The 25,828-nt window shown below is 38.3% G+C and overlaps 1 protein-coding gene across 3 annotated transcripts in view; it reads right to left on the bottom strand.

Moving 5' to 3' along the window:
* PPP2R2A (protein phosphatase 2 regulatory subunit Balpha) overlaps positions 1-24,183 on the bottom strand; it is an 89,105-nt gene extending 64,922 nt beyond the window's left edge. The window contains exons 1-2 of one of the 3 annotated variants that reach the window (XM_045853248.1): positions 23,862-24,183; positions 21,976-22,050 (exon numbers count right to left, since the gene is read on the bottom strand). In XM_045853248.1, the coding sequence (XP_045709204.1) occupies positions 21,976-22,050; positions 23,862-23,868 (82 nt within the window). In that variant the 5' untranslated portion in view covers positions 23,869-24,183. Of the gene's footprint in view, positions 1-21,975; positions 22,051-23,861 lie in introns of those variants that run through there. The other 2 variants (XM_045853247.1, XM_045853249.1) reach the window with 2 other exon arrangements.
* Between the last annotated feature and the right edge of the window lie 1,645 nt (positions 24,184-25,828).

The raw sequence follows: 25,828 nt of genomic DNA, 5'->3' as shown, positions 1-25,828 counted from the left end.
AGAGGGAGCCTAAAAGAAACAAGCAAGCAATAAGCAAGATTTCAGGTAATAATAAGGGTACTGAAAAGGGGAAAAGAAAAGCAGATAGAGTATACCTAGGGTTTGGAAGGGGAATCAGTTAATTTACACAGGGTGGTGAAGATGATGTAAAACCCTGGGTAAAGTATATTCCAGGTTCAGAAGGGAAAGTTCAAAGCCTTCAGCAAGAACAAGACAGTGTATGTTCCTAGACCACCAAGAAAGCCCCTGTGGCTTAGGTTATTAGTGAGCAAGGGAGAGAAGGAATGTAATGATTTGGGAGGGAGAAGAGGCAGCCTGGTGTTAAACATACAAATGCTATGTTATTAACTTAACGTCAGGGGATGAGTGCTCCTGATGAAAAACAGAGAAAAACTATTACTCCTTTAATTCTGTATCTTGGTTTCAGAAACAAATGATATTCCTAGTAGAAAATTATGATTTCAGATGCCCTGCAATCAATAAATGACTATAATCTTACATTTTATTTAAAAACGTCTTTACTCTGGAACAAGCATTTTAATTAATTGATTTAACAAAGAGTCATTCATTTTTAATAAAGTTAAAGCTTTCTCTGACATTTTAAATGTGAACAAATTTCATATATGATTTTAGCCAACAAGCACTTCGTAAGTACCTATATATATCAGACACTACCGCAGGTGGTAACAATGGAGAAGGGAATCAAGACCCAGTTCTCTCAGACTTTAATAAATCAGAATAAATTTCAAAGTGCAAGAGTGGTAATAATACAGTTTTAAAAACCTCAATGCTTTTGACTGACTCCTTAATACCTAAAATTTAGGTTTAAAAATACAAGTTACTGCCTTTATTTTAATTTTTCTCATTTTTTTTGCTGTAATTGTGGAAAGAATCCAACAGTTTAACAAGGTTTAGTGTATTAGAAACAATAGCACACATAATTTAGATCTAAAAAACAATTACCATATTTTGCCACATATAATGTGTTTCCATGCATAATGCACACCCATGTTTTTGGTCCAAACTTTCAGAGCAAAAAAAAAAAAATCATTTGTTTTAATTTTTACATTCAATTATTTGTTTATATCTGAAACAAAATCAATGATCATATTCCAAGGTATTATATTGCACACAGATATCACTATTGCTCTCTAGAGTTACAATCTTAAGGCATAAGCATAAATAAAAGAATTACAAACATTTATATAGATACAGAAGTAGTACTACTCATGTTTAATGCACACCCTTATTTTTCCCTCAAAAATTTGGGCAAAAAGGTGCACATTACACACAGCAAAATACAGTAAATCTACTTTCACATAAAAATTATGAGTATATTTTCTGTGAATTCTCCCTTTCTATGGTAGAGAAACTGATTACCAATTGTGCTGACACATAATGGAAACGGAACTCATTACAATCATTTTATTGAGAATACACTTGTTAAACATGGAGATTTAAAACACTTCCATTTATCTCTCCCTGCAAGACCCCACTAGAAGGACAATAACTGAATAAAAAACAGTTTAAAACACTAAGAACAAAGGTAACATGCAGGACAGCAGAAGGAACCTGAGGGCAAATGTGCTGGGAAATGGAAAGCAAATAACTTAGCAGGGTAAAGGAAATTTTAACCTAAAAAGCATGTGGAAGAAGCTGCCAGGGAGAGGCAAGCAGATTCACTCTGCAGACTCCACAAAGGGTCAGGGAAAGGCCCACCATGAGGCAGGGGGCTCCAAACAGGGGTACTGTTGAAACATCTATATGATGCAAAGAAGCCTCACTCTGAGGAAGAGAACTATTTTATTTTCTGAAGAAACTGAACCACAGTAGATGTCAGTGAAATAGCAAACTGAAAGCAGTATTAAGAGAAAAGATTCATGCTGAACAGTGAGTTGTTCAGCTATCTCCCGGGCTCCCAGAATGTCATCATGCAGGCATGAGTAGGACATCTCCCACACACACTTCCTTCTAAAACAGGACACAGCAAGTTCCTTCTCACACTGAGACAATGAGAGTCCACGACTCACAACCCTACATCGAAGTCCACCATGCAATTAGCTTTTCCAGTGAACACAACATTTCCAATCTACCTTTTAGCACCTCATTCTGAAATGCAAATAGACAACCAGGGATCACCAAACATCGCAGTCTACCAACACAAGAAAAAAATAATTCAGGCTTTAGTGACTTCCGGCAAGATGGAGGAATAGGTGGACGCACCGTACCTCCTCGCACAACCAAGATTAGAACAACAATAATTTACAGACAGAATAACACCCAGAACCGACGGAGGATTTATCTGAATGAAGTCGGACAGCCAAGAAGTTGAAGTAGACCCGTACATCCAGACGGTAGGAGAAGACAACCGTGCGGGCGCAGAGCTGGCGCAGGTCGGCGGCGCACAGAGGTTGGGGAAAATTTGGCGCAAAATCGGCAGGACAGCCATCCAGAGCGCAAGAACGCAGCAGTGATCCCTGAGTACGCAAGCTGAGGCTGGTGGACCCAGTGAGGTGGCGATTGTGGACCAGGGCAGAGCTCGCAGCCCAGGATCCCAGAGAAGGGTCTGAGCCCAGGAGAACGGAACTACTGCCATTGTTCCCTCCCGTCCCTGCTCCCGCCCCCGCCCCCACATATAATGTCACAATCTAGTGACTGGGGTGCCCAGCCCCAGTGAACACCTAAGGCTCCGCCCCCCACCGTAACAAGAGCGACCAGACCGGAAAAAAAAAGGAGAGACAGGGAAAGACATGTATCCATCAGAGCAGATCAGTCCCCCAGGACTCATCCTTTTGAGCGACCAAGAAATAGCCAATCTATCAGATGCACAGTTCAAAACACTGGTGATCAGAAAGCTCACGGAATTGGTTGATTTTGGGTGCAATTTAGATGAAAGGAAGCAGGTTACCATAAAAGAGATGCAGGAAGATACGTGGAGGAGAGCCAATAGTGAAAGGAAGGAATCTGAGTCTCAAAACAATACAGTGGACCAGAAGGAAGATAGAATCAACCAAGCAGGAAAGCATGATGAAATAAGAATTCAAAAAAATTGAGGAAAAGCTTAAGAGCATCCAGGACACCTTTAAATGTTCCAACATCCGAATTATAGGGGTACCAGAATGGGAAGGGGAAAAGCTACAAATTGAGCACTTATTTGAACAAATAATAAAGGAGAACTTCCCCAATCTGGCAAAGGGAACAGTCTTCCAAGAAATCCAAGAAGCTCAGAGAGCCCCAAAGAAGTTGGACCCAAGAAGAAACACACCAAGGCACATCATAATTACATTAGCCAAGGTAAAAACGAAGGAGAGAATTCTAGAAGCAGCAAGAGATAAGGGGGCAGTAACCTACAAAGGAGTTCCCATCAGACTGTCAGCTCTTTCTCCAAAGAGACCTTACAGGCAAGAAGGGGCTGGAAAGAAATATTCCAAGTCATGAAAGACAAGGACCTACATCCCAGGTTGCTCTATCCAGCAAAGCTCTCATTTAGAATGGAAGGGAAGATAAAGTGCTTTTCAGAAAAGGTCAAGTGAAAGGAGGTCATCATCACCAAGCCCTTATTTTATGAAATGCTAAAGGGACTTATCTAAGAAAAGAAGATAAAGAAAAGACATGTATAGTAAAAGGACAGCAAACTCACAATTATTAACAACCACACCTAAAGCAAAACCAAAAGAAACTAAGTAAACAACTAGAACAGGAACAGAACCACAGAAATGGAGGGCACATGGAGGGTTAGCAGCAGGGGGGGGGGTGGGAGGAGGAGAGGGGGGGGGGAAAAGGTATAGAGAATAAGTAGCATAGAATGTAGGTTGAAAATAGATAGGGGGAGGGCAAGAATAGTACGGGAAACGTAGAAGCTAAAGAACTCATAAGTATGACACATGGACATGAACTAAAGGGGGGAAATGTGGGTGGGAGAGGGGGTGGAGGGGAGAGAAGGGGAGAAATGGGACAACTGTAATAGCATAATCAATAAAATATATTTTAAAAATAATAATTCAAAGGAAATGGACTGCCACAATTTAAAAATTTAAAATAAAATTAAGCTTCTCAAAGATATACCATTTACAAAACAGAGGTTCCCAAAAAGGCAATATTGGGGGTTAGTGGGTAGCAGGGGGGAGGCTTTTAAATGTAACTGTAAGTAACAGTCAGTGACTGAGCTAGAAACACAAGAGAAACTCCACCAGAAAGGACAAAATGTGAAGATGATGGAAAACAGAAGAAACAAAAACACTAGAGCAAGGTCCCCAACCCCTGGGCAATGGACAGCATTGGTCTGGGCCTCTTAGGAACAGAGATGCACAGTAGATGTCCTTAAATGTAAAGCGCTTGAATCATCCTGAAACCATCCCCCACCCCATCCCTGGAAAAACTGTCTCCCACAAAACCAGTCCCTGGTGCCAAAAACGACTGCTGCCCTAAGGATGAGTGCAGAAAGTCCAAGATCGTTATTATTATATAATAACGATCTTCCTGGAGTTCCAGGAAGGACAAATAAGGAAGAAAAGAAAAAAATTGAAGGAAATAAACTCACTATTGAAAGAGATCCCAATGAGTACTACTAGTCCAATGAATGAAAACGACCCACACCAAGGCACAGCATTCAGAGAGGAAAAAAAAGAAGAGTGAATAGATGGCATCAGGCTTCTCATATCCAACAGAGGACACCAGCAGACAAAAAGAAATGCCTTCTAAATTCTGAGAAAAATTATGCAAACCTGGAAGTGTGACAATAGAATAGAGTCATCTTTTCCAGACAGGCAAGGTCTCAAAAACTGTACCACCACGCACTCTTCACGAAAAACTGGATGTTGGGCACCAATAAATGAGGGAGTAAACCAACAAAGACAGACATGGGTTCCCAGAACAAGGAGATCCAACACAGAGGCAAAAGGATTCCCATAACGGTGATGTAAAAATGCTAAGAAAAAAAAAATCCAAGGATAACAGCTATGCAATAAAAGTAGCAAACCTACAGGCCAGACTGAAGGAGTATGGAAGGCACAGAGCTCAGGGCAAAAATAAGACTGACAGAATATCTGCAGTGCTTTAAGATACTGACAGGAGATGTGAGGGTGATTTAGTGACAGAGTCACAGAAAATGAAGGAAGTCACTCCAGACTGAAACAACAGGATGGAGAACTTGGGTGGGGGTAGAGGGGGTTGATAAACTGATGGATCATCTGATTCTTTTATCACAGAGATAACTACATTGAAACATACAGAAAGAAAACAGCAATGGTAGAGCAAACAAACCAAAAAATAGAAAAACAAGGTAATTATTACTCTAGAGAAAACTATATTGTAACAGTGAACAGAATTTATACAGACATAATAGTAGCTATTCTTGTATTAGTTTACTATGGCTATTGCAAGAATTTACCACAAATTAGGTGGTTTAACACAAGTTTATTCTCTTACAGTTCTGGAAACCAGAAGTCCAAAGTCAGTGTTACTAGATTAAAGGTGTCAACTAAACTATCTCTTTCTAGAAGCTCTAGGGGAGAAACTGTTTCCTTGCCTTTTTCAGCTCCTGGAGGCCACGAGGCACTCCTTGGCTTATGTGACCCTTTCCTGGCACCATTCCAACCTCTTGCCTCGGGTATCACATCTACAGCTTCCCACTTAGATCTTCTTATCTCTCCCTCTTTTCCTTTACAAGGATCCTTGTGATTACATTTAGAACCTAACAGGATAATCCCCCCAAAAAACCCCAATTAAAAATCCTTAATTTTACCACACATCAAGTCCCTTGGCCATACTAGGTAATACTCACTAGTTCTCAGGATTGGATGTGATTATCTTTTCAGGGAGGAGGGCATTATTCAGCCTGCTAACAACTCTGAACATTGGTTTAAATAATATTAATGGTATAAAAAGACTGAGAAAACAGGAGGAGCAGTACAGGGGGCAGAATAGAGCTGAATTTTGTTACTATTACATCTGAGGATGTAAACTGATTTTAAAAAAAGCTGTCAGAGCATGTTTGGAACTAGGAAAATAAATACAAGGAGGAGCTATAAAGAGTTCAGGGAAGGGGACTCAAGTTCACAGTAGGTAAGAGGGATAAGAAAACATAATTTTCCTCATAAGCATTTTAAAACTACTGACTAGTTAAACTACATGCATGAGCTATACAGATAAAATCAAAATCAACCTAAAACAAAACTAAGATTAGTAGTTGGGGAGGGAGAGAAATCCTGATTGGAGACTGAACAGGTACTTTTCAAGACTAATGAAGCAAACAAAATCACAAACATAAAAATTAAAAGGTTACTCATTTATACTAATTTAAAACCTGTCTTTGAGGTTATGAAACAACCAATTCAGGATTTCCTAAATCCATCCTTTTTACAGCCCTGGGGGACAATCTATTTAAAAAAGCAAATTCCTAGCAAAAGAAAACATTACAGTAGGACCTGAACTAAACTTGAAATGCAAACACAGACTTAACCTAACAATTAGGAATGGCTAACAAGTAGTACTATGATGCAAGTTATTCTTTTAGCTAGTACAACACTCCCCAGGAGGTGTTTATTCCTGTATTGAACAAATGTTAACTGATGTGAGAAGAGCACAATGGATCTATCCAGTCTGCCAGAAATGCTGAGTAAAAGAATTAAGACACTAACCTGCCTGTTCCTACCTCTCCTAAAAAAAACCCATGAGCTGCCCTGCTGCTCCAAGTGCAGACCAAAGACCATCAGAGCAGCAGCAGCAACAAAGACCTCACTGGAGGTGGTTAGAAATGCAGAATCACAAGCACCACCAGAGACCTGCATGCAGAATCATCATCTGCAATCTAAACAAGATTCCCAGAAAGTTCATAAGCTCAAGAAGTATTGGTTTTGAGCTAATACACCTTCCTTGACAAAATGAAACACTACACTTCTGACTAAAGAATGAAAGGGATGAAAAAGGGTCCACATTAGTAGAGTAAAATTTGCTTTCTCTTAAAGGACTCCTGTTGAATTTTTAAAAAGACGGTATTTATTTTTAGAGAGGGGATGGGAGGGAGAAAGAGATGGAAAGAAATATCAACATGTGGTTGCCTCTCGAGTGCCCCCAACGGATATGTGCCCTGACTGGGAATCGAATTGGCAACTCTTTTAGTTCACAGACCAGCATTCAATCCACTGAGCCACACCAGCCAGGACTTTCTGTAGAATTTTTTACGGGCTCTACAATATATTCCTTAGCATACTCAAAGTCTGGTAAAGAATTCAGATAATCACAGAAACAGGTGAGTGGTGGAGGTAAGAGTAATAAAGTATTTATAATGTGAAATAGTATTGCACTTACAATGTTGTCTTAGGCAACAAAAGGCGGTGCAGGGCTTTTGAAAACCTCAGAAGTTCCGGGTCAGTACTTCTACTGGGATTTTCTTGAGATCACACCTTCAGATGCTCCCAAACTCCTACCTTCTAAGGGAAAATGAAAACTAACAGCAAAGGATGCTTTGAGCACCACTGCATGTTTAAAGTCCCCCCTCGGTCCCCATTTATATTATTCTTGAGAGCAGATGTAGAGTATAAAATCACAGATAAGAACAAAACACTGGAGGAACCCAAGAAAAATGGGGAAAAAAAAGCAAAAAGGAACAAGCTGAAACTTTTGTTGCCACACATTAATTTTAAATTAGTCCAATTTGGTGGTCAAAATGTGAGACCCCAGGGCACCCAATCTGATGAAACTAATCTTCCTACTTCTCTCCTTGGGTTTTCCAAACTCCTAACCCAACCAAGCTAAGCTGTTTTCACTAATGCAACATATACTTATTGTAAGTGCCTATAACCTTCTCCAAATCTCAACAAATAGTTGATCTTGATTTGTGGACTGCAAAGGGCTTTTATTTAGTCTTCTGTTAATTGTTAATCTGTTATTTCTGTTAATCATAAATTAAATAACTAAATAACTGCATCGACAAAATTTTCTGAGTGATTAGTATGTGCTTAAACTAAGTGTCATCTACATTTAATCCTCTAAATAATAAGACAAGACTATTAGTTATCCCCATTTACATATAAGAAAGCACACAGTAGTTCTCCGTTTTCTTACCCTCTGCCTTCCTTAGCCTGTCAAGAACAAAAACAAACAAAAAAAATCACTCTATCTAGAAAACTTTTGCCCTCTACTTTAGCCTCCAAATTATTTCTTCTTTGAGCATTCGTATAACTTTCCCCTGCTATAAATGGGGTGGGGGAGGGGGAGGAGGGCTCTAGCACTACAAATGACTGAAACAGACAAGCATCCCCCAAGAACAATGAAGGATATGCACAGAATCTTCACCAGCAAAGACACTCAAATAAAGAGGTGGGAAAGATTTTTCTGAATGGTAACGCTGTGCCCAGTATGTCAACAGGTCAGGAAATGGGTGTTCCCACTCACTGCTGGGGGAAGTGAAAACCAACACCAACTTTAAGGCAATTTGTTAATACATACAATAAGCCATTAAAAAAAAATCACACTTTTTGACCAGCAATCCCACTTCTAGAAATATAGCCTGAAGTAATAAGTCTCACAAGGATGTTCATCAGATTTATAATAGCAAAACTCGAACCTAAATGTCCAAATTAAACTCACTAGATATCCAATTAAATATCATACAACCATTATCTTAGATGTTACTGGGGATAAAAGCATAATACAAAACATTATATGTACTGCCAGTTGTGAAAATATATATTCACCCAAGAAAAAGGACTATAAACTGTAAAGATCTATGCCAAAATTTTAACAGATGTCACCTGAAAATGGTAAGATTATATGTGATTTATTTTTTCCATTTACTTACAGTGGTTTTTAAGTCAGAAGAACCAAGGTTCAACCCCTGGTTCTTCCACTTACTGTATGACCTTGGTCAAGTTACTTTAATGCTTGATTTCCTTGTCTATAAAATGAATATAGCAACAATACCTATCCTCAGAAGCTGGTTGAGAAGATTCAGTGAGATAATGCAAGTAAAGCACTTTCTTGAGCACTTATTTTTAAAGTATATCATACTTCTTTATGTTATTTTCCTTAAAGAATTAAAATTCTTCATATTAATAAATGCCTGCATGGCAAGAATTTAATGAAGCTGCAGTTTCATCAATCTGAGTATACATATCATGACATTTGGGCACTTGAAACAATGTTAACAAAATGCCCAAGAAATTTGGTTGAGAGTTAGATAATGTGGATGTGTGAAGAAAAGGACCTACATATGTTTAATGAGCAGTCAAAAATATACATTAGGGGAAAAAAGATATGTTAGGTCTTCAGTATCTAGCCTACTCTATAATGTCTAGGATAGCCCTAATTAAATAATGACCAAAAAGACCTGGTCATTTCAGACACCATCAGGAACACTATGATTCAACTGGAGAAAGTTCAAGGTCTAATTTAATAAGGGATAAGACACAAAGTCCAGGCATTAATGAACCAAATTGTTATTTTTAAAGACAACTATGTATATCTCAGATATTAGTTATTACAATTTTACTTAGCTTTTATTTAGAATCCACTAATTGCATACATAGATACACACCCCAAACATGTACTACCTCCTCAGCAATTATTCAGATTGAAGTCAGAAAACCACAGGCCAGTTAAAAGACAATGATAGCCACTTAAGTCAATTCCTCAGACTCTCTCTATGGCAGAGCTTACAAATGATTTCTGGAATATATTTTCCATCTTTCAAATATGAAATGATGAAAATGCTCTGGTTAAGTGAAAACATGCAAGTATGAAATACTTCTGGAATAAGAAGTTTGTGACAGTACCTCTGGGAATACAAACCTGGGAGAATGGGTTAGAGGGTAACATACTTTCACTGCATCCCTCTTGTGCTGTTTCAATTTCAATTTACGTGTGTGTGTGTATGTGTGTGTGTGTGTGTGTGTGTGTGTTTAATCCTGGTAGTAAAGTATATAAATAACTGCTTTATATTTGGTTTGTAATAAGCATATACAAACTAAATTTGGTTAATCCAGTGGAGAAAGTCAGAGATGTGGTCTATGTATGAGATGGAAGTACTGAAAAATAAAAGCTTTTTTTTTTTTTGGTAAATGCCAAGGTTTTTATTGGCGCTAGAAGCTCTAAGAAAGGGAACCCTACCTTGTCTCTCCTGGTTTTTTGTTGTTGTTTTTTTTTAAATCTCACCCGAGGACATTTTTTTTTTTATTGCTTTCAGAGAGACAGGAAGTGTGGGAAGAGAGAGACACTGACTGGCTGCCTTCTCTTACGCACCCTGACCATGGATGGAACCTGCAACCTGGGTGTATGTGCCTGGGTTACGTGCCCTGACTAGGAATTCAACCTGTGACCTTTCAGTCCACAGGACAAAGCTCCAACCAGCTAAGCCACACCAGCCAGGGCTTGCCTGTTTATTTTTTAGTTTACTAGTATTTTTTTTTCAAATTCAGTTACTATTTCACAGCACTGAACAGAACCATCATCACAACCTAATTCTAGACCATTTTTACCACTCCCTAAAGAAATGCTACCCGCTGACAGTTACTCCCCTTATTCCTGGCCTCGTACCAGCCCTAGCAAATCTACTTCCTTTTTTCCAAGATTTTATTTATCTTCAGAGAGAGGAGAAGAAAGGGACAGAAACATTGATGTGTGAGAGAAACACTGATTGGTTCTTTTGTTCACTTCCAACTGGGAACCTGGCCCACAACCCAGGTATGTACCCTGACAGAAAATCGAACTAGGGACCTTTCGTTTTGCAGGCCATTGCTCAATCCACTGAGCCACACCATCCAGGACTACTTTTTATCTCAATATTTTGCCTATTCTGGACATTTCATATACATGGAATCGAAACTATGTATGTGGTCTTTTGTAACTGGCTTGTTCATTTTGCAGTGTATTCAAAGTTTATGTTGTAGCATTTATCAGCACTTCATACATTTCTATGACTGCATAATATTCCAGTATATGGATATACTCTCTCTTTTTAATACATCATCAATTGACGAACATTTGGTTTGTTTCAACTTTTTGGCTATTACAATACTGTTGCTATACACTAAAGTTTTGCAAACAGCCCAGCTGGTGTAGCTCAGTGGACTGAATGCAGGCCTGTGAACCAAAGGCTCGACATATATCGTAATTACGCTTTATTCAGAAAGACCTGAGGTATATGGGATTCTTTCATTTAACCCCCTACATCTTCAACATCAACTTGGAAAAAAGAAAATAATTTACTACTCACATTCTGGCATTACCTGTGAAATTTCTGCAGATTAGTCAAGGATCTCCTAGTGAAATGAACAGAATATATCAAAAGCCACAAAGTACTAAGGAAAATGTTTATTTTAATAAAACTGACCTTCTTAATATACCTAAAGTGAAGGAAACGTATCTTCTATTTCCTTTACACTCTCCACAGTGCTGGGCATCCAACACACATGTGTTGACTTGTGGATGAATAACTACGGGCTAGCCTTAATCGACCCCCTCCCTATAAAAACCAGAGATTTAGAAATAGTATTTTCAAAAATTGAACCATACAGAAGCAACACAGGAACATACATAGTTTTACTAACTTATAACCATAGGTCAACTTCACTCCACTTCTTTGAGCTTCAGTGTGCTCAGTTACAAAATGACAATAATGTCTACCTCAAAGGCTACTGTTAAGAAATGCAACCCTGATCATTCCTTATCGTGACAATTTCATTACAAAGAAATGCAAGGCAGTTATCAATTTTCCTATAATGCTGAAGACTTTACTTAATTAAAACACACATGAACATACTGGCTGTCTTTGTTAATATAAAGAGATATACAGTAAGGAAAAGTGATTTATAAAACCTATGGGATTTTCTATTTTTTAAACCAGAAACAGTACAAGTAAAGTGAAACTTTTGTCAAAATTTGGGATTTTGCCTATTTTATCCTAAAAGAGCCTGTCAAATAAAGTAATCCAGTTCTAATTGTCAAACTGTTAATCTAGGATAATACATTTATTTGTCTTACATCAGTACCAGTCTATGTTCTTTAATATCCTCTGACATGTTACTTTCATGTTCTGCCTAGGGCTCTTCCTGCCCATCTCTAATCAATTACAGGAAGTACAATGCTTGAGCTGCTCCTTCTCACAGAACCCTGGCTATACATAAAAATACAAGGAGTACACAATAGCTAAGAGGTGGAAGCAACCTAAATTAAATGTCCATCAACAGATGAACAAAATATGGTATACACATACAATCTTCTAAAGTAAGTCTTGTCACATGCTACAACATGGATGATCCTTGAGGACAAAAAATCCAATCACAAAAAGACAAATGCTCTAAGATTCCACTTGCATGAAGTATCTAAATTAGTCAAATTCACAGAAACAGAAAGCAGAATGCTGGATATCAAGGGCTTGGGGAGGGCAGAATGGAGAGGCGTTTAATGGGTCCAGTTTCAGTTTTACAAGATGAGAGTGTTCTAAAGATGTTTTACAACAGTGTGAATATAGTTAACGCCACTGAACTATAACTTAAAATAGTTAAGATAGTAAACTTTATGTCAAGTATTTTTTATGATAAAAATGCATTAAAATATTAGGGAGTTAAAAAATATTTGACCTGAGGAATTAGTTCTGCTGCTAGAAAAATATAAACAATTCTCTCTTTATGTGAAGGGAAAAAAACCTAGGCACAATCCTATCTATCTCTACTACCAATTTCTGTAATAACCGTTTTTGCATGTTGCATCTCTAAATAAGGACTATTCATTGCCTACAACAGCCTGTGTGTCTTGAAATAGAGCTCTCCCAATCTCTTCTATTAGCCACAAGAAAATATTTAAAATTTGTCTTGTGCTATCTTAGAAACATATCCATTCCAGGCCCATAAAACTGTTACCTATGAGAAACGGACAAAAAATAGAGACACAGGATAACACTAAAAGGTTCTATTCCTGCCCTGGCTGGAAAGCTCAATTTGTTAGAGCATTATTCGGATACATCAACGTTACAGATTCCATCCCTGGTCAGGGCACACAACAAGAATGAACCAATGAATGCATAAATTAAGAGGAACAACAAATCAATGGTTCACTCTCTCTCTGTCTCTTCACCCCTTCCCCCTTCTCTCTAAAATCAATTTCTTAAAAAAGTTCTACTTTTACACAGAGCAGACCTGAAACTCTAAAATGGCAAGTTCCAGATCTTTCGAAAATTTTTAAAAATTTCCCACCAATCCCTGTTACCTACTTTGGTTTCTCTCAATTTAGATTCCTTCTAAATGAAACAGAACACAAGCAACTGGTTAAATATCCAATATATTCCTCTAGTGTTTTTACCTATGGTTGAAGTGACAATAGTTTTTCATTTTAAAAAACTATGAAGGGGATACATTAAAGCTGTCAAGTCCAATACCTTAGAGAAGATTCATCTCTTTAATGTTACATCAGGAAAAAGAAGTATTAAGAGAAGTCCTAAGAAACAATACCTTTTAGTGGGCTAAAAATTATCATTAACATGTAAAAAATACCCTCAACTCCTCCAAATTTCAGTAGGTGTATAACCACAGGAAAAACTTTGGATTAAAGCAGAGGTTCTTAAGCAGGGTACACTGGTTAGTCCACCCATGAACTGGATAAAGGAGATCATTCATAGACTCCAGAAGAGAAAAATCCCAGTTGACACCTGAACATTCAAGGAAGTCAACCAATAGAATGCACAATTACAAGAGAATATAACCCTTGGTATAGTGACATGTGGAAGCATTCAATAATGATTTGCCAAGGACTCCACATACACCATGGGCAAAGATCTAAATGGCATTTTAATCAACCACTGCTAATATTAACTAAAAATAATTCATATGAATAAAAATAGCTTTCTTTTTAAATAAACCCAATGTTTGAATATGGAAAAAAATTGGTACAGCAAGTTTTAAAAGTCCTACATACTTTGACAAAATTTTTTTAAGGACAGAAAATATCCACAAAATTACTGAAAATACTAAGCAATAAATAATTGATGCTGCATTCTTAGAATGGGAAATTCAGTGATTTTAAAATAGAATTATATTGTACTTTAAAGTAGAATTTAAAGAAAAATACTATTCCTTCTCCTTCCCCTCCCTTTAGTAGTTAAAAGAGTTGGGAAATAGAAAATTACCATGCCAATTTTATTCCTTTCTTTCAGGGAAAACAACAATAACATCAAACTGCAACCTGCTGGGCTCAAAACACAATGTCAAGGGCATCAACTCTTTTTTAATGACAAAGCAGCCAACCCAGAAATGGCACTAGACTAGACTCTGAGGAGTGCAGTAATCTTACATTAACTATTAATGACAATTGTACATAAGCAGAGAATGGAAAATGCCCCAAAAACCTTTTAGAGCTCAAGTATTTTGGCAAAATATATACTGGTATTTAATCTAAGGGACGGTTAAATTTAAAAAGACACATTTTAGTCCTAAAGGTATCCTTTGGATCACCAGATGAAAGAGTTTAAGGTAGATCTAATTTGGTATCTAATGAACAGAAAGGGAGTAGGCTGAATCAGTCTCAAGTCATAGGAAAGCTTTAAGACATTCACGCACAAAAGCAGCACACTATTCTATTCTGATCACCTGTCTTGTGTTTCACGCGTCTTTCCATGCATTTGTACAATGAAATCTATTAACAGACTAAACCAACAGTTGTCAGGTATTTCTGCATAGCAGGATTTCCATTACATTTATTGAAATCGGAAGATCCCCAAAAACCTTACATTTAAAAATACATATTCATTTAAAATAGTAATAATCAGCCTTACACATTAACAAAGTTATAAAAATAACTATGAAAAGAATGACACTGTTTTATATTGCTACAAGTCTCTCCCATGTCTGATTTCACAGAAGATGCCTTGCTTCTCTTAATTGCTTCTGCATTCAACATACTACCCTTGTTGTGCCAGTTAAATGTATGAAGAAAATCTAACCCCATTCAGGTATATAGTTGGAAAGGGAGGAGTACTTTAACAGGCCTTGCAGGTAGTTATGGATATCTCTTTGATACTACACCAAAACTACACAGGAAGTAGTTTCTTAAAGGTTTTGGAACCTAAAAACCCATTAGTTGTCTGTTACATTAAAATCCAATGTTCTATCTTGCACTTCTACTTATGCATGATTTTTAACATCACAGGCATTGGTCATTTGTAAAATACTGATTCGGTTATACAGATCTTTGAAATGCTGTCATTATCAAAAATTATAGCCATTAATATTACTACTGATGTCATCTGAAAAATCTTTAGGTACTGGGAAAGTATCAGGCTCAGGATGGCAGAAACCAATTTCTAAAATTCTAATTTCTCATTGGAAAGCTCAAATGTATCAAGGGCAATAAATACTGTCCATTGAAGCAACATATTCACTGTTCATTTGAAAAAACATCTGCCAAACATCCAAATCTGAATTACCACAGTTTGACAGTAATTCCTACTAGTAAAAATCATGTTCAATGAAAAGAGCAGTTACTTCAATCTGAAACTCAAACAATGATTTATGCTAATGCTTGTCCTCCAGACAGCCACTGTGTTTCTGGTCTGTAGCAGAAGTGTTTTAGGTGTACTTCCCATTTTGTCACACAGAAACAGACACATGCACTCCAGTCAAGGTTTAATGAAACTAACAGTTTTTCTGTTTCACTAAGGGCATTCTTAAATAAAATTAGCATTTTTAACTGCTAGTACATAGTGATGAAAGATGACCATGACTAGTTGCTGGTATTATTTGGTGCCAAGGCTTTGATTCATATTAAGATACCAACAGATTCACCGAGGTTGCTTTTGTACCACTGGTGCAAATTCATCTTTGTGTTATTATGAAATTAGTTTCAGCTCCATAAACGTTTTAGAAGAACTGAAGGGTCACTCAGACCACACTTTGAAATGCAGTTAATGATAGCTATTTTGTCCATGGTTATGGATCCTCTCTGACCAGAAAAATGCACGTAAGTACAAACGCACAATACAATTTTACATACAACTTCAGAAGGTTCACAAAGCCCATCTATAGCATGTTCTAGCTTCAGAATTCCACTAGTAGAAAATTCAGGAGGTCTCCAAATTGGATTCAATTACTTCAACACAACAATAATCTACTAGGCACTATAAATTGTTATAACCAAGTCAAATTCAAACAACTTCAAACACCTTCATGTGAACTAAAAGAAATAGCTCAAGTTCTGAAATAAATAAAATTATATGAGGAAGTAAAAGGTTTGAGTAAGAACCCCAACTCCACCACCTGCTCAAGGATACAGTTAGTAACAGCCTACTTTCTCATCTGTAATATGAAAAATCAACAGTGTCTACTTATTTCATGGAGTGTTTGTGAAGATTAAAAAGATATATGTAAGACTCCTGCCCTGGCTGATGTAGCTCAGTGGGTTGAGGCACATGCCTGGTTTGTGGGCCAAGTTCCCCAGTGTGGGGTATGCGGTATGCACGAGTCAACCAGTGATGTTTCTCTCCCTTTCTCCCTCCCTTCCCATCTGTTCTAAAAATAAATAAATAAAATTTAAAAAATATAGATATATATACACACATACACGTAAGACTCCTAAAACAATACCTGGCACATTGTTAAGCACTCAATAAATGCTGGCTGCTGTAATGACTTGGGATGGCCATGCCATCTCCTCCAGATACAGACTCCTATAGTGGTAAAAATTAAATTCAATTACCTACAAACAATGTAATTTATATATTACCCGGCATTTATTTTTCTTTCCTTCTACTAAAAAAGCAGCTTGCAGACCCTTGATTACTTAATTATAATTTCCATTACCACCTAAGAGAAAGAGAAGAGATTGCTGATGAGGATGTCAGCTGAAATATCTACCTCTAACCCTTCACTTTTCCTATTTAATAGCATAAGAAACTGAAAATATGGCTTACCTTTCTTTCCACAACTCAACTAAACTAGGCAATGTATGTAAACAAATACATAATATATGGGAATCTTTTTACCAATAAAATACATTATTTGCTTCAAACCTTTCATCGTTCTGCTTATTTCACAATTTTTAAGAATTTTAAAACTTAGTTCACCAGAAGAGAGTATAAAGAAATAACTAAGTTTAATTTCCGTTTTTTGTTTATTTTAATAATCTGAGACAAAATGTCAGCTAATACTCTTTCTAAGCCATTACCTCATCATTTTTATCAATAAAGAAATAAAATTTAATTATCTTAAAAAAAGAATAAAGATAGTGCCTAATACTAGATAAATATTGTCATCAATGTTATTTTATGGGCAAACTTACACTATCGTAAGTAATTGTACTGCATAAAGTATTAGACTTCTGTCAGTAGTAATGCTAGTGTTAAAAGAAAGGAATAACACATGGGACACAAAGTAAAAATGTTAAATAAGACCATTGCTTTGGGTCATTAGGTTTTGGAATATAGCTAATGTGCCAATATTTGAAATCTACAAATAGGAGTCCACCATTTTTTCTGCTAACTGACCCTAGTGCCTAAATCTAACATGCATACTACTCTAAGAAACATGTAGCATTACATACAGAATGAATTTAAAACCATTAAATATTATGTGAAACCCCTAAGACTATTTGTTTCACAAAATTTTATTTATGTCCTTATTTGGGGAATATGTCCACTCTAGCACTGAATTTTTTTTTTCTGAAAACCATCCATAAATGTCTAAATCCTACCAAAAATAAACAGGAAACTGTTGAAAAGATGCAATGTATCTGGATCCAAGGTTCACAAAAACAGGCTTGATATAATAAAATCATATTCTAAAATAATTTCCTATGAAAATTTATGACCATCAAATATGAAAATGAGAAAAAATATATTTACATTAAAATAAAAATTACTTAATACTTAATAATGTTAATATTAAATTAATGAGAATTCTAAGCCTTGAGTATCTTAGTCCAGTAAAGACCTATTTTTTAATTAAGGCTCCCAGAGAGTCCAACATCTCAAACAATTTAACTTACCAATAGTAATGTTAGGCTGTTTCTTTCTAAAACATCTTTGAGAATTAACAAGATTAGAGTAGAAGGAATAATAGAAATTACCTATTCCAGTCTTGTCATCTTAAGGTTAAACATGTTGGAACCCAGAGGAGTGCTTATTTAAAGTGATATATACTAGTCTTTTACTAGGATAAAAACCTAACTCTTGACTTCCTTTTATTACTCAGCTGTATCTCATCAATCCAATTATAAAGCCTACCAAGTAAATATACGGATGGTGGCCAGAAGGATCACATCAGCTTACCTTTCTCCTGTTCTTTCATGACCTCATAATAATAGTAACTTTTATATTCTTTTATTCAACAAATACTGGGCACCTACTATGTGTCAGGCATTGTTCTAAGCACAGCAGTTTTTATATAGGATGTCCAATATAGCACAAAAAGATACATTAGTCCTGACTAAGCTTACAGTATCACAGTAGAAGTTTGAGGTACTAAATATAGGTACAAAATGTTATGACAGAAGATTTTTAAAGTATTTCCAAAAAAAGGGATACAAGGGATCCTAGGTGTGACTTGAAGGACAGATAGGGTTAAGAGAAGAGAAAACCTGTGGGAAGAGTGTCTGGCATTCCAAGGAGGGGACAGCAAAATACACAAAGGCCCAAAAGTAAGTGTACAAGACTTGTTTGAACAATATCCACTTTGCTGGACTGTAAACCATACTACCAAATAAACTTAAGAGATGCAGAGGCCACGCTGACTGGTGTGACTCAGTGGGTTAGGCAACATCCAGCAAAGAGAAAGGCTGCTGGTTCAGTTCCCGGTCAGGGCACATGGGTTGCGGGTTAGGTACCCAGATGGGGCTCATACAAGAAGCAACCAATCAATCAATGTTTCTCTCCCTCTCTTCCCCTCTCTCTAAAAATAAATAAATAAAGTTAAAAAAAAAGTAGAGGCCCCAGTGGTTAAGGATCTGAAATATCTGAAAGTAATTCATAATCCTGTAGATGCAGTGACAACTTAAGATTTCTAAGGAAACTGCACTTAAGGTTAACTTAAAAGAAAACATAGCACAAAAAGCAGGTAATCATTTGGAAGTTGGTGCAATCCTGTAGAGACATATTGAGAACTTGAATTAGGGTGAAAGTAGGTATATGGAAAGATTAAAATATTACAGAAGTAAAAATGGTATGCCATGACAGCAACTGCAAGCAGGAAGGGAAAGAATTTGGAGCTTTGATGGGAAGAGAACTTGGGATATATCATTAACAGAAAATAGGCAAACTAAACCAAAGGCTGAGCTAGATGCAACCCAGTTAGAGACTGGTATAATAAACCAAGGGTTGGGGTGGTGGGAGGACACAGGACAATGTACTAATCTTATTTCAGAAAAGCAAATCTTCCCTCAGTAAAATAAACAGAATAGACTATATGTAAAGTACAGCATGCAAAAATACTCAAATTCAATCAGTGTAATTTAAAAATTGGATGCTTTTTATACTTAGTACATTTGTATAAATTCAGGTACTAGAACAGGTCATATTTTTATTAAAATATACATACCAAGACTCAGCATGTTAAGATGCTAGAAATGCACTGTATGTTGAAGTAATATTTAACAACCACAGAAGAAAATCAGTTAATGAATCAGTAGCAAAATGAAGCTAAGTTGTAGAAGAGAACAACTGATCCATTATACGTACCTCAATCATTTGGTCCAGTAAGGTAAGTCTGTAATAATCAATTTCTTCTGATTAAATAAAACCCATGTGTCTAATTTGAGAACCCATCTGCACCACTGCCTTCTAAAATGAGCCACAAGGGTTTAACTGAACTGACATTGTCAGGAATGAATGGTTGGTTCAATGAAAAAATGAGCAACTTACCAACATAGCTTCTGGAATGTAAAGCTTTTCATTCATAGTTTCAAAGGCAGGGCTGAAGAGGACCAAAGTTTTGCCACCCCAAAATATTCCTTTTGGGATATTGACTTTGAGCTGGTAGTTAGGGAATAAAAGATTCAGAAAGAACCTTTGACCCTTCCTTTACCTGCCTAGAGGAATTCAGATAGAAAACTGGGCTTAAAGGAAGGGAGCAGCACCCTAGCATTACCACAGAGACCAACTGTGGCAGACAGACAAATCTAGCAAAGCCTGTCAGCGGAACTTCCCTCTGGGTACCATGGCTTGTGAGTGGCCCAGCAAGAATCTATTTCCATGTCCACTCTCTCATCAGCCTGTATGTAAACTGCCTGTTTTCTGTTTTCCCTTTGAAATCCCAGACCCCTGACCACCATTTTCCTTTGTCCAGAATGGCACATAAACCTCAATTGCCCAATGCGTTTTGATCTCATTTTCTTATGACACCTCCTTATGTACTTCTGCTATAAATTTTGGACATTTTCTCCTATTTTAAAAGACAAATGAACAGACTTTAAAAAACATCCATCCATGTAGTCATTCTGCCTACCATTTAACAAGAAAACTAGGAACTCCTTCAGGGCAGGATTTATGTTCTAAGACACCTCATAGCTCCAGTGCTCACTCAGGTTTCAGGCAGCCCCCAAAGGATCACTGATAAAAGGAATAAATGAAAATCAACCAAGGAATGTTTTTCAAGTATACACACTTTCAAAACTTGGTATTACATAACAGCACAGAGCTAATGATCCAACATTGGAGTGCCTACCATTCAACAGGTACTGGAGTTACAAAACGAGTAACACAAGACTCCTCCCTTGAATTCAGAATTCATTTCTCCAAACAAGTCCAACACCAAAGGTTTCACCAGAAAACCTTGATTTGCCCTATTTGTGTGACCATCAGTGAGTCTCTTAACTTCCTCAAGGTTGTTTCTCATCTGAAAAACAGACGAGGACGATTCATATGAGAAGACGTGACAGTGCCCTGTGCGGTATCACAAGCACCATGATGTAGGCCTGCTGGCCTGCCACAGGGCTCACCAGACTCAGATCCAACACATCATTAGAAGTGACACTATGCATATCCAACCATTCTAGTGGCTCAACACAAAGCATCATCTTATCACGTGGAAAGATCCTCAAAACAACAGTACTCTGAATCAGAAATAGGGTGTTAATATGTGGACAATATAATCTTGATAAAAATTATTTATAAACTTTCTCTAGACAATTTTTAAATATTAGAAGTACATTTTAATTCACCTGAGTTTTGCTGGAAAATTCCTACTGTAATTTAAGACACAGAATATGATTAAAATTCAAACTTTAAATAATATTGCTGAATGATGAAATAATGCCTCCTCCACCTAAGACCATCTCAAATGAGTGCAAAATCCTAATGTTTCAAAACTTTAAACTTTTGAAATATACTAATAAACAAATTTGGAGGAAAAATTAACACTTAACTACTTCGACTGACCAAATCCAGCTTCCACCTTCACAATAAGCTTCCCAGAAGGCATGTGACATATCCACAGCCCTGTTATTTTCTTACCCACCTAAATTAATCCTTACAAGAAATAAATGCATCACCGAGCCAGAATTTCTTCAAAAAATATGCCAATCAACACCACACTCTGAAAGATAGCAAGTTAAAAAAAAAAAACAAACACTAAAAGGCTTCCCTCAAAAATAAAAGATGCTGTCAACATGCTTCCGAACTAAATGTCAACGGCACCCATTTCAACTTAATTGTCTAAAAATGATGTACAAACATGAAAGTGCATCACTATTTACTTGTGCATGGAATTTACACATCAAGGAAAGCTTTATATGAACCTTGGATTCTTTTGATGGTTTTATATACATATCATCTACTGCTCCTTTCACTTAATTCAGAGAAAATTAAGAATGAGACATCAAGAATATGAGATTTAAGACTATTTTCCAGATAGATGACTTTTAAAACTGTTCTTCTATTGCTTAGACGATACAAAATGTTCTTAAATTATAACAAGACTCATCTGCAAAGAGGTGCTTCAGTATTCAAGCTTTTGAAGATTCTATATTCAAAATTTGCATTAGTAAATGTTCTCTTACCTTCTGCTACATCATCGTCTACTGCTCCTTTCACCTGAGAAAAACACCACTGAATATCATTCCCTCCTCCAGCTCCTGGAAAAGAACACATACCAATTAAAACTGCGTTCTGTTCATGTTTACTCTCGTAAACACTGAGATGGTATCCATGGTTGGCATACTAACAGCCTAGTACTGCCCACATATACAACCAGTACCCCAGCACACTAACTTGAACAAAAACTCGACAACCCAATAGTTGGTACTGTTTCAGGGGGAAAAAGAGATTACAGGAATGAAATATTAAAAGGCCATGTACTGTAAGCAACATTGTACATGTATTCAAAACTTCCCTTGCATTTCCCCTTCCCCTCAGATACAGTAAAAGCCTTACCTATAAGCAAAACCTACCAGAAAAAGGAAAACTCTGACTTTTGGTATTTGTTTTTAAGTGTACAAAGAGCCTGCAGAAGATTCAGTAAGACTGAAGTACCACTGAAACGTGGAAGGAGGAGAAAGCTTCAGGAACATTATTGCCTGGGTAAGGAATGTAATGATTCCTAGGCAGCCTGTCACCAAAGCACACAGACAGCAAATACAAAATGCAACACCCATCTCTTGTATTTCGTTCCCAGCAAATCAGTGACTCCACAGAGGAAAAGCCACAATGAAGGCTGGTGAAGAGATCGTCAGGGGAAGCTTGTTTTGCCTCCCTTCACCTTATCCCTCAGATTTCAAAGGACCTTGCAGAGAACTAATTTTGCTTATTTGTCATCATCTAGTGCAAAACAATTTTAAGTTTACTTAACTATTCAACAAGACCAAAGAGCAACTTGTGTATAGCAAACTGTAAGTCAATCCAACTTGTTAACTTTGTCAAAGGCTTTATCCATCCAAATATTGAAAAAGCCAAAATTGTTTTGGTCCCTGAATGTTTCTATTTCACTTCTAAGTACTGAGGAGGAAATATCCTGGATCTATGGAGAAACTGAACCTAGTTGTAGCACTGATTCAACCAGCTATTTAGCCACACCAAAATGTACAAAACTAATCCTCAAAGAAATTACCTTTCTCTTCCTTCACTTAACATTCCTTGCTTAATATTCTAACCTGTTTTTCTCTATGCATCCCCCCCCCCCCCGCAAGCTTTTACCTACATCTTTCTCTTCTTGGCTATTTATATCACTTAACTCCACAACTATTTTAACTAACTCAATTGAAACCCTTTCGGGAAAACGACATCTGCACAAGGCTAACATGCAAAACGGAAAGTTGAAATCACATTTTTCATGCAACTTGCTGTATCAAAGGCCTTGCACTCTTTGGACATAAAGGGTATCAAACGAAAAAGAGATGGTTCGAGACAAAAAAAAAACCCCTCAGGTTTACAGTCTCAAAAATATACGTGCACACAGTGGGGGGGGGGGGGGAGCATTATATTTTAACTTGTAACGCACTCTTCCTTCTCAGTGCAAAATATATTTGTATAAACACCCAAGAAGGCTTGCAGCAGGGAAAAACAGTAATTAAATGAAGAAAGATCTGCCAAAGAGCCGGAGGGTGGGGGGCGGCTGGAGATTACACCAGACTCCAAAGCAGTAAGGACAAATCTGCACTCGCCCCCACCCCGCCCCACCCACGCCTTACCCCACAGCTCGCTGGCACACACCCCACCCCCACCCGTGCCAAGGTTCCAGCCCTCATTTTAAAAGCCATTTCGATATCACAGCGACCGCTCGCCGCACCAGAACCCTCCCCACTTCCACCCCACCCCACTTAATCAATTCCCCGAAATCCAAGGGGCGCCCCGTGGCTCCACGACAGGCACTGACGGTCGCTAGGGGGTGATGGAGGGAGGAGGAAGGAAGCGGTGCCTTGTCAGTGGCCGAGGGTGATTTCTCCTTTACCTGCCATGTTGCGCTGCAAATGGTGACCCTGCTGGGTTCCTCGGGGTCTCTGCTTCCTGAACTCACCCCCCTCACCTGGGGATGGGGGGGTAGAGAGGGCGGATGGCGGCGGATGGCACCTGTGGGGGTTAGGGGTGGGGGTCCGGGGAGAAGGAAGGAGGGGCGGTCAGACGAGCCAGCAGGATGGTGGATTTCACTCTGGGGCTTCCCCGCTCTTGCTTTTTTTCCAGCAGCGGCGGTGGCAGCTACAACAGCGACGGCAGCGGGAGCAGCAGGGGCAGGCGACTCCACTTTCAAAATGGCGCCGGCTGGCCTGGCCAGTGACGTCACCCGGGGCGGAGCCGCCGGGCTGGGCCGGAGGGGCGGGGCGGGGCGAGGGCTGGGGCGGAGAGGAGGAGGAGAGACAGGGGAGCGTCTGGGAGAGCTCTTGGCCCCGCCTCTCCCTCCCTCCCCAGCCCCCTAACCCCGGCCAAGCTGCGGTGTCCTGGTTGGAGTGGCTTCGTTGCACCCTGACCCAGCGCGCTAGTGATCTGGTCTCTCGCAGTGCCGGGGTGCCTGCTTTCCTGTTCTTGCTGCACATTGGTGTCCCAAGCCCTCGCTCCAGTGTCCGTACTCTGGGGTGGGTTCAGCTGTCCAGCTATAGTGCTTGCTCGCAGAGAGTCTTTCGAGCCTGTGTCTTTTTAGCGCATACCCGTATTGCTCCTTCAGATAGTGACTCTGTGCGTTAGCCCTGAGGCCAGTGAAAAAAAGGGACTGTGGTGCAAACTCCTTGGCCAAGGTGAAAGTTCGAGGAGCCAAGAAGGACGTAGCTGGGCTGGTTCCATCTGGGTGACCCGGGAACTGAGGCGAGAGTCCTTGGGGACTGAAGGCGGTTAAGAATGTTTCTAAACAGAAAAATGCGTTTGCTAATAGCAGAACATGGCTGAAAAAGTGGCCCAGCTTTGTCCAGCTAAAAGTGTAGAAACAGTAGGTAAGATCTGGGCTCTGAAGCAGGCTACCAAATGCTGGTTCCACACAGGAGGTGATGGTAACAATCCGTCCTACCTTGTAGGATTGTTTCAAAGACTAAATGACTTAATTCAAGTGCATGATAAATGTTAACTGAGGTTATGATTAGATTTGTATTGAAAGCATCTTCAACAGAGTTAAGAGGTGTAAGGAAAAAAATGCACAGGAAACCAGTCATCAGCCAAGGCGGGACGTGTACTTCATTGAAAAATGCATTCATGATGCAGTCCCAATGTACATCTTGCTGAATCCCCACAATAACTCCCAGAAGAGAGACATCCACATTTTCCACATGAAAAATAAAAATAGCCAGAATTTGACCTTAAGGTCAAAATGAGTGATAAGGCATTTGGAGACCAAGGGGAAGTTTACAATATTTACATCTCCTATTTATTATGTCCATTTTCTACCTTATTCTGGATCTCCAGAGAGTTACATTGTAAAATTTCTGAATTTCTCCACAAATGAGAACCTGCACTGTTGTCTTACTATTCCTCCATTTCTACATTAATTCTTTTTCTTTACTAATGGGTAAACCAAAACTAAAAATCCACCCTGTATCTGTCATCTTCCAGCTACCTGTGCAAACAGGTACAAAACTTCAATGCATTGTGTGCTGTGGGTACTTGTATTTTGGTTAATTTCATAAATGTACTTCTCTGCCTATGCCTTTACTTCTTCTTTCTCTTTTCACTAGTGATGACTCTCTACCTTAACCAGAACTCTGAGGAGACAGAAGAGAGAAGGAACAGACCATTAAACTGGGGACTGGCACCCTGATACACAAATCATTTTTCTTTCTTATACTTCAGTTTGTGCCATGTGTAAGATTTGAATCTTAACACATCCTGGAAAACGATTTGATCTACATAAATGATTTATTCTTAGAAGCCAATAAAGCTTGCCTAAAACTAGGATGACTATAACAAAAGTTCATATAGCACGGACAATGTTCTGAG

This window comes from Phyllostomus hastatus, unplaced genomic scaffold, assembly GCF_019186645.2.
Source record: "Phyllostomus hastatus isolate PE091 unplaced genomic scaffold, TTU_PhHast_1.1 phas_contig_98, whole genome shotgun sequence".
NCBI classification, from domain to species: Eukaryota; Metazoa; Chordata; class Mammalia; order Chiroptera; family Phyllostomidae; genus Phyllostomus; species Phyllostomus hastatus.
This window is presented reverse-complemented; position numbering and strand designations above follow the sequence as displayed.